General features: G+C 36.5%; 1 protein-coding gene across 1 annotated transcript; it reads right to left on the reverse strand.

Moving 5' to 3' along the window:
- Positions 1-2,398: 2,398 nt before the first annotated feature.
- On the reverse strand, positions 2,399-5,808 carry LOC107697821 (uncharacterized). The gene is made up of 6 exons (XM_016498675.1): positions 5,442-5,808; positions 4,298-4,474; positions 3,581-3,991; positions 3,179-3,452; positions 2,770-3,038; positions 2,399-2,678 (listed from the first exon to the last, which is right to left on the reverse strand). The coding sequence occupies exons 1-6, from the start codon at positions 5,806-5,808 to the stop codon at positions 2,446-2,448; spliced, it is 1,731 nt and encodes a 576-aa protein (XP_016354161.1). The 3' UTR covers positions 2,399-2,445.
- Positions 5,809-9,947: the final 4,139 nt, after the last annotated feature.

Here is a 9,947-nt window from a genome sequence, read left to right on the forward strand (position 1 = left end):
GAAACAGAAAAAGAATACATATATATATATATATATATATATATATATATATATATATGTATATATAATTTAGAACATCATCTAGTCAATGTGTGCTCATTTGATCATTTGCAAATTTAAACCCAAGAGAGAACAAAAATATATAACTGTAATTCATATATATTGGGGCGTCACTATTTACAGGTATTGACGATAATCGTGATATTTAAAAAAATGAAATATTGTTATCGTGTTGATTTAGGGGTGCTGCTATATATCGGTATGTGCAATAACTGATATTTAAAAATGAACCGTGGACGTAAATTAACATGACACATAAATAATCCAGTGCCAGTAACCAGAGATGATTTTATAATTGGGAGATACCATTACCAGGGTCAGTGCTTCTACCACTGAAGAAGGCAGCTAACTTTGTATGCCTTGATAATCAATCACTTTACAGCCTTGGCAATCTTTGAATTTCTGTCAGAGATGTGCCACAGTCAGTTACTGTTTGCAGATACCATAGAAATGAATGAGAATCGCCGTAAACAGAATCATCATTGCCTTTATCACTGTATAGAATACTACAAAATAATATGATTTATGCTTCATTTTGTGATAATGGTTGCCATTAAGTGTAATTGTTCCTTTTGTATGAAATAGGAAATAGGAAACAGACATACACAGATTAAATATACATTATATAATACACACACACACTTTATATTTCTATATATAAAGAGAATAAAACAAACAGCACCCCTACACACACACACACACACACACACACTTTTACATTCATATGATATCACACACAAGAAAAAATTGCAGTTACTACAGTACCAATGACATCAAACATATTCTGTGGTCTCTACAGTATGAAAAATATGAGGAAGCGTATTTATCTTCTCAATCATTGGGCTTATTGGTAACACTTTACAATAAGGTTGTATTTTGTTGACATTAGTTAACATGAACTAACAATGAACAATAAATTTGTTACAGTATTAATCTTTGTTAATGTTAATGAAAATAGTTATTGTTCATGTTAGTTCACAGTGCATTAACTAATGTTAACAAATGCAGCTTTTGATTTTAATAATCTATTAGTAAATGTTGAAATTAACATTAACTAAGATCAATAAATGCTGTAGAAGTATTGCTCATGCTTAGTTCATGTTAACTAATACAGTTAATTACTGCGAACTAATGAACCTTATTGTAAAGTAAACTGTTGGAAGGAGTTCGTATACATGTATTATGGTTTTACAAAAGCAAAACAAAATCTGTAACAACACTGTTTTGGCATATTATGGTTACCATTGTAGTGTTTTTGCACGAGACAGAAAAATATAAACAAAACAAAATATCATAGGAATGCTAATTCTCCATCCTCTTGTATCAAACTCATCACACTCAAAGCTTTTGTGCAAGATACTGACAATACATTTGTTACAGTATTAATCTTTGTTAATGTTAATGAAAATACAGTTATTGTTCATGTTAGTTCACAGTGCATTAACTAATGTTAACAAATGCAGCTTTTGATTTTAATAATCTATTAGTAAATGTTGAAATTAACATTAACTAAGATCAATAAATGCTGTAGAAGTATTGCTCATGCTTAGTTCATGTTAACTAATACAGTTAATTACTGCGAACTAATGAACCTTATTGTAAAGTAAACTGTTGGAAGGAGTTCGTATACATGTATTATGGTTTTACAAAAGCAAAACAAAATCTGTAACAACACTGTTTTGGCATATTATGGTTACCATTGTAGTGTTTTTGCACGAGACAGAAAAATATAAACAAAACAAAATATCATAGGAATGCTAATTCTCCATCCTCTTGTATCAAACTCATCACACTCAAAGCTTTTGTGCAAGATACTGTATGTTAGTGGACTAATGTATGGAATAGTGAATGAGGGAAGTAGGAGTTAGGAGGTACATGGCAAATAATAAGAAGTGAGTGATCGTATGAGTAATATTAGTGGAAATACTTATTAATATGATTTTATATTGTTTTATAGTACTTGTTTATATCAACGTTATATTTTAATATTATTCATTATTGTGTCTTATTTTATTAATAATCAAGGTTAATGGTAAATAAATTACCAGTTTATCAAATTTAAATCATACCTGACAAGTATTAAAGTAGCCATAAAAACAAGTCATAAATTATATTCTCACTTTTTCCTCTTCGTTTTTTTTTTTTTTTTTAGAATATATTTACAGTGGACAGAAATACCTACGTAATGGTAGTCATGTTGTATTTTGATTGTATATACTGAGAATAAACTAAAATCCAGGGAACTTCTTATATAAATGCAAGACCAAATCAAACAGGAACACCAAAAACAATGCTTCACAAAATGTCACATTTGTAATATTTTATTCAAATTCATGTGCAAATAGTTTAAGAGTTAGTAATTATTAAATAGTCTGTGCTCTGTTTTTAGCAGCACTTTGCTGCCTGGTTGCCTTGTAGCTGTTGTTTTCGCCGCTCCACATGTTCGGTATTAAGGGACATCAGCTGCGTCAGGAAGCTTATGGAGGGCTTGATGTGTCGCATCTTTATGACGTGATCAATGGCTTCGTCCACCATCATGTCATGGTGGATCATCAGATATGCCAGCAAAAGTGTAGGGGAGTGGCTGACACCATGACTGCAGTGAATTAACACCTTATCTGTGAATATAAAAACAGAAAGACGGTCAAAAAAAAAAACTCATTCCCCAAACAATTTGTCACTTTAGAACACTTGATAAAAAGATCTTACTTTCTGGGTTCCTCAGGGCCTTGTGAATGAATTTGGCAGCTGGTAAGAAGTACATGCCCATGTTGAAACCATCTCTGTGTGTTGTGGCCAAGCCACAATATTTGATGTTCATGCCTCTGTAATATTTCGCCCCTGTATTTATCTTTCCTTTCAGGTCTTTCTCTGTTGGCATTCCCATCAGGACCCTCAGCTTCTTCTTCACTGCTGCAGCATTTAAGATGTGGGTAATACCCATCTCTTTGAGTTTGGTTCGGTCCCTTGCTGTCTCTCTGCACAAGAACACAACAACCTAAATTAGCCTTTCAGTAAAGAGGATTTACATTGTAGAAATACAATTGTGTTTGATTCCTGCATTACATTATTGCTTTATCACATGGTTTATATTCGTCTATATGAGTTGCAGACTTACTCATTTCCCAAGAAGATGTTGGGCCAGACCTCAGTGACAGGTGTCTCAGACAGTATACATTCCTCCAAACGGTTTTTCAACTGGGAAATGTTTTGAGGAATATAGTTCTCTAACACTGAAAGCTCTGTCACTTGAGGTTCCTGCTCGGGAACGATTGCTCCTGGGACACACAGCGGCTCTGGAAGAGTAGGATTCTTCTGAGGCTGTGCTGAGATCCCAAAAAGCTTTTGGAAGAATGCACTCATTTTTTTGATCTTCCTCACTTTGGCATATTCTGAAAAAGAAGACCGTATGTTATTAGAAACATCTCTAACAACAGATTAAACATGAATAGTTTGAAAAATATTTCTGTTTGCATGCCATTGTAATGTAAAGCAACTCAAATGCTCTGTTGACATTCACCTGTTGGGATGTCCTCCTCAGGGATTTTAGGAGAAGCATCAGTGCCACTCTGATCGTTCCCACTGCTGCTCCCTCCCACTTCTGCTGAAGGGCCTGCTGGTTCGGTCAGATCTTTAGACATCAGCATTGGGCTCCTCATCTTCGAGATGGCATCGCTGATGTCATCCACCAAACCTTCTGAGGATGAAGGTCCCGATTCAAAACTGCTCGGATCTGGGATACACCATTCCTCAGTATTGTCCGGATCCAGTTGAGGTTCCATAGGCTCAGATGTTGAGGACAAAGGTTCAGATGTTGGTTCAGGAGCGCTTGCAGCTGGGACACACAGTGACTCATCCGGATCCGGCTGCGCTGAGATCCCATAACGCTTTTGGAAGAACACACTAATTGTCTTCCTCACTTTGGCATATTCTAAAAAAATTAAGAAAAACAGTATTTTATTAGAAACATCTATAACCACAGATTAAACATGAATAATTAAAGTTTGGACGCATTTACTGTTTAGCAAAATCAAATGACGGCCAAAAAATGTCCTATGCAAATTACGCTCACATTCAAGTTGGTCACTTGAATTCACCACGCTGACCAATAGAAAGCTGCTTGGTTCGAAATAGGGGTGTAAAGGGTTCAACACGTACATGTTCTGCACCTTTAGTCCGTCATTTTTATTTGCAACTCAATGCAATGTTGTATTTCAACTGCTCTGTTGATATTTACCTATTGGGATGTCCTTCTTAGCGATTTCAAGAGAAGCATCCATGCCACCCTGACCGATCTCACTGCTGCTTCCTGCCTCCTCACACAGCGACTCATAAACAGCCGGATCAGTCTTAGGCTGTGCTGAGATCCCAGTCCGGAAGAACTCACTAATGGTCTTCCTCACTTTGGCAAATTCTGTAAAAGAAGAAAAACAACATGTTATTCGAAACACGTCTAACCACAGAATAAACATGAATAATTAAAGTGTGGTCACGTTTACTGTTGCTTGGGGAAAAAAAATTCCCTACGCAGACTTTGCTTATCAATTCACCATGCTGACCAATAGAAAGCTGCTTGGTTTGAAATAGGGGTGTAACAGGTTCAGCACGCATGCGTACCTAATGAATGCAGCGTAGTTTTAACCACTGCACATGTACAACTTCTCTGTGTGCGGAATCTAATTTGTGTGAGCTGTGCTCACAATGGACCTTTTTTGCCAGTGAAATTTCACTGATATGATGGCACCTTTAGTCCAAAAATTATTATTATTATTTTTTGCAATTCAACTGCTCTGTTGATATTTACTTATTGGGATGTCCTCCTCAGAGATTTCAGAAGAAGCATCCATGCCAGCTTGACCAATCTCATTGCTGATCCCTGCCACTTCGCATGGCAACTCGGAAACAGCCGGATCAGTCTTAGGCTGTGCTGAAATCCCAGTCCGGAAGAACTCACTGATTGTCTTCCTCACTTTGGCAAATTCTGGAAAAGAAGAACAGTATGTTATTAGAAACGCATCTAACCACAGAATAAAGTGTGGTCATGTTGACTGTTGCTCAGCAAAATCAAGTGAGAGCAAAACAATTTCCTCCACAGATTTCGCTCATTTTTACATGGGTCACTTAAATTTCCCATTTACAACAAAGACAAACTGCAACACAAAGAGTGCTTTTTAGAAGTAATGCCAGACTGTTTGCATTTTTGTGCATCTTTACACCTCTAGGTTGAAAGTGAGCTCTGTGTCAGCTGTGCTCACAATGGACCCTTTTTTTTGCCAGCGAAATGTCGCTAAAATATCACTAATGTGACTGAACATTTGGTCCGACATTTTTATTTGCAACTCATTGCAATTTTGGATTTCAACTGCTCTGTTCTCAGTTACCTGTTGGGATGACCTCCTCAGAGGTTTCAGGAGAAGCATTCATGCCATCCTGATCGATCTCACTGCTGCTTCCAGCCACTTCTGTGGAAGGCCCTGCTGGATTGGTCAGCAACACTGGCTGTGAGATAGCATCCTTGAAGTCAGCCTCCAGCTGCACATCTTTCTCCTCACAGGAGACTGCGTCGTTCATGACAACCTCTAGCTGCACATCTATGTCTTCCGGTTTATAGCAATCGAAATGGTCATAGATGGCACGGGTGATCTCCGACTCCACATCTTGCTCATCTGAGGCCCAGTAACTGTCAGTGCAGTAGAAGGCGCCGTTGACATAAACCTCCACAAGCACTTCTCCCAGTTCTGAAGACATGATGGTGTCTGGTGTTTTGGATCTGATACTGTCAGTTCAAACGGTATCTGATAATGTCAGATGTAGAGTTGTCAGATTGTATGTGAAACACTAGTACAGATTGTGTCTATAAACTGTATGCATATACAGGAGAGTGTACGGTCTGTATTGGTAGACTTTCACTCAGACTCTGTTTCTGCTCAGAAAATCATCGATGTGAAGAGATTCTGCAAGTATGTCTAATTAGTCTGTTCTGTGGCGGTGAGTGACGTCATAACATGACGTGTCTAATTGTCGTTCCACAGTTGCCATAGAAACAGCAGCGGAATCCAGTCACGTGGGCGATACAATGATTTGTTTACCTTGTATCGTTTCTATCGCGACTATTTGCAAATAATATTTTAAAATATGCACATACACTTTTAATTGTATACTTAATGTTGCTACATTCCTTAGAATTTGCATGACTCACGGAAATGATACCATATTTTCAATTCAAAACGGCCATATTTGAGAAAAAAGTAGAATAGTTTGCATCGGTCATAACATTTCTATCCTAAATAGTTGTCAACTATTAAATGCTTCGCTACTTCCATCTTACCTCACTTTCTTTCAACAATATGTCACACACGCGTTTAGATCTGTGAAATATCTCTGTAGTCTGTACATCGTTGCACTGACATCCAATGCAGTGCAACAAAATCATATAAGTTAGGTATTTATTATGTCTATGGATACATCCAGCGGCAGAACCGCAGAACCATTACGTTACAGCAGTCTCAGGCAATAAATAGTATGTTCCTGCAGTTTCAGGACCGCAGTTCTAGGACCCTATTCTTTTGTAACAGCGCCACCTACCGAATTGGATCACTAAAGATGGACGACATGGACAGCAATCAGAGTGAGTAACTTTACCGATTTTCAATTAAGTTTTATTTTATAACTTTAAAACGATGCAAAGTTGCCATGATTTAATAAAGCTAAACCTTGTTGACATAATGACTACAATAAGTACATCTAGCCAGCACTTTAATTAAACTTAAAAAGATGATAAATGCATGTTGATGTGAGTTTTACCTGTAGCTTACTGTATTAGTGTGAAAACTTGTTTGATACTCATTGTTTTAGCATATTAGTTAAGTATAAATCATCTTTCATAATTAAACTGGGCTCATTGCTTGGTTGCACCACAATATGTGTTATTAGCCTGTCCTTTTGACAGTACTTTAGATTAATCTGGTTGATGTTTGAAAGGCATGGTCAGCGGTTTCTCTTCTGGACTGATGAGGCCAGAAACTTGCTCCAAGGAACTCTTCAGCCAGTGTACAGAGTGCAATCTCAGAGGAAATCCACATTCAGGCTGTCGATGACCACACTGCAGAGGTAAAGACACTGCTGGACTTCATTGTAAAGTTATCTACTGTATAAACTGCATGCTGGTGCTACTCGTGTATGGACCAATGTATAATGGCTTGCTGTTCAGTAGTGCTATAATAGTATACTTAAATTAACTGTTTTTTCATAGGCCATCATATATGCCCTGGCCTCATTGCAGGAGGCAGAGCTCTCATTGCAGGAGGCTGAGCAGGTCTTCCTTTCTGTTCCGGATTATCATTACAGGTCAGAGTAGAATATGAATTATTTTTGCACAATGCCCAGTGCACCTTTTGTTAATGATATTTCTGTTAACAGTGATTGTTCTCTGATAACTATTTCAGTGAAGTGGAAGATTTAAATAGAAGGATTGACGGTAACACTTTCTATGAGATAATGGCAATTATACACATTGTCATACACAGGGTATCCGCGGGTCCTTAAAAAGTCTTAAAATGTCTTAAATAACGTTTTCCTAATATAAGGCCTTAAAATGTCTTAAAGGGGTCATATGATGCGATTTCAAGTTTTCCTTTCTCTTTGGAGTGTTTAAAAATAGGCCTTTGTAAAGGTAAATATGCAGATTTAAGTATGTAAAAGCTGATAGAACACTGATGAAAATATTGCTTCAGAATAAATTGTTTACTCCACCAAAAATCTCAGTGATGCAGTTATTTTGTGGGGTTATTTTGTATGGAATATTGTCTGCTGACATGAAAAGTTCACTGTATATCATAGTAATAAATACCATTTATTACAGCATTGATATTTTGTTTTCTTTTTAATTTATACACATTAAATATTACATATATGTATGTAATAAAATGTGTATTTCCATTACAGGTTTAGGTCTTAAATTTCATATAAGTTGGTATTAAAAAGGTCTTAAAAAGTCTTAAATGTAACTTGTTCAAGTCTGCAGAAACCCTGCATACATAAGTAGCAAAAGATTAAAAAAAATAAAACTAGAGAAAATAAAACAAACAAATGTTAAAGCAAAGCAGGCACACATTTAACAGTAATTATCAAAATTGACAAAAGAAAACTAAAATAAATCAAAACTCGAGAAACATGCTATTTATTTTGAGGCCCCTTTTGTCAATGCACTCATCGAGAAAAATGTCCATATTATCCTTAAATTGGAATTGGAAAACAAAAAGTTCTTTGGCCAGTTGCTGGTCGTCAGCCATTTCGGCCTGTGAAAGCTGAAGAAGAGCTTTCTTCTGGTCTTCCTCTTTCAGTTGGAGGAACCTCAGCTCTTTCACCAAACCTCTGAAGACACAGAGGTTTTTCCGCAGCCATCCAACTGCAGTGTGGAGGTCTTTTGTTATCCTTGGATCCTGAATGAGGTGTTCAAACAAATGGAATGAAGTGCTGGAAATACCTTCAATAATACTGTGCGTGCATGCAATAACACATAATACTAAAAAGTCATAAGCTTTAGTCAGGATTTAGCAAGCATTATCAAGTTTTGATTGGTTTTTTTTTTCTCAAGTGCCCCTATTTGAGATATAAAAAAACATACCCTGCTGCAGATTTCAATCTCCTGCTTTGTGACGTCGGAGCCTGAGCTGTTATCTCCACCTACTGGAAACTTTTTCAGGCTTCTGATGGGCCAACATGGTTTTACGGTTGAGATTATATCACCACCTGTTGGTTTGGCATGCGCTTGACAGTGCTTCACAGCATGCGTTTGCATGTGGACAAAGATTTTTTTTTAAACGGAAGAAGAAAAAACTCCTTCCTTAAACTATTTTTTAAATACCCGTGTACGTGTGGACATGGCCTGAATTAAGTCCCAATTATCTTTTTAAACAACAACTTACAGCTGTGAAATCAAAGGGCATCTCAAGGACCATGTACAGAGCATACTGACATAAAGTTTATTACACGTTTAGGCTACAACGGCCTAACATAAACTATTCAACATAAAAGAAGATCATTTGAGAAACATCTCAGTTTTTTTAATTCATGCAATGGAAGTCATTGGTAACCAAAACAGCTTTGTTACCAACAGTCTTCAAAATACCTTCTTTTATGTTCCACAAAAGAAAGTAAGTCATTCAGGTTTGAGTAAATGATGACAGAATTTTTTATTATTTTTTTGGGGGGTGAACTATCCCTTTAAAGTGTTTTCCCCCCTTTTTTTAAGATGAAATACTCTAAATAAGAAACTAAAACTGCCAGCAGGTGGCGGTAAATGTCCTTATGAGTCATTCATTCATTCGATTCGCTCAAATGGCTGATTCATTCAGGAATTCAGTAAATGGCTCATTGTATGAATGGGCTTTTGAATCATTGGTTCACCCGATTCGTTCAAAACACGGATTCATTCAAAAAATAAACACCGCTGTGTTGCTCTGAGATGCTGAGATTTTGTTGGCAAAACAGAGTAAAAACAGGCAATATTGTGTTATATTGTATATATAAATACACAATTATATAGTATATAATATATAATACCCAATAATATAATTGTATATATAATTGTGTTATATTGTAAAATATAGCACAATATTAACTTCTTATTTACTGAACTGTTGTGTAAAATCACATTTGTGACAAACAGCACTCTTGTGATTGCTCTCGCTGCTCGTGTGATATCGCTTATATACATATGAGACAAAAACAAACTCATTTTGCCCCAATATCTTGAATTTTAGGGCATAACTGCATTTATGGAGTTGTTGCGCTGCATCATATCAAAGTCCCTTTCTATAGTCTTTGATCATATTTGATCATTACACACACACAGTCTCTCTCTCTCTCTCTCTCTCTCTCTCTCT

The sequence above is a fragment of the Sinocyclocheilus anshuiensis genome, unplaced genomic scaffold, assembly GCF_001515605.1.
Source record: "Sinocyclocheilus anshuiensis isolate Anshui unplaced genomic scaffold, SAMN03320099.WGS_v1.1 scaffold78, whole genome shotgun sequence".
In the NCBI taxonomy this organism is placed as follows: Eukaryota; Metazoa; Chordata; class Actinopteri; order Cypriniformes; family Cyprinidae; genus Sinocyclocheilus; species Sinocyclocheilus anshuiensis.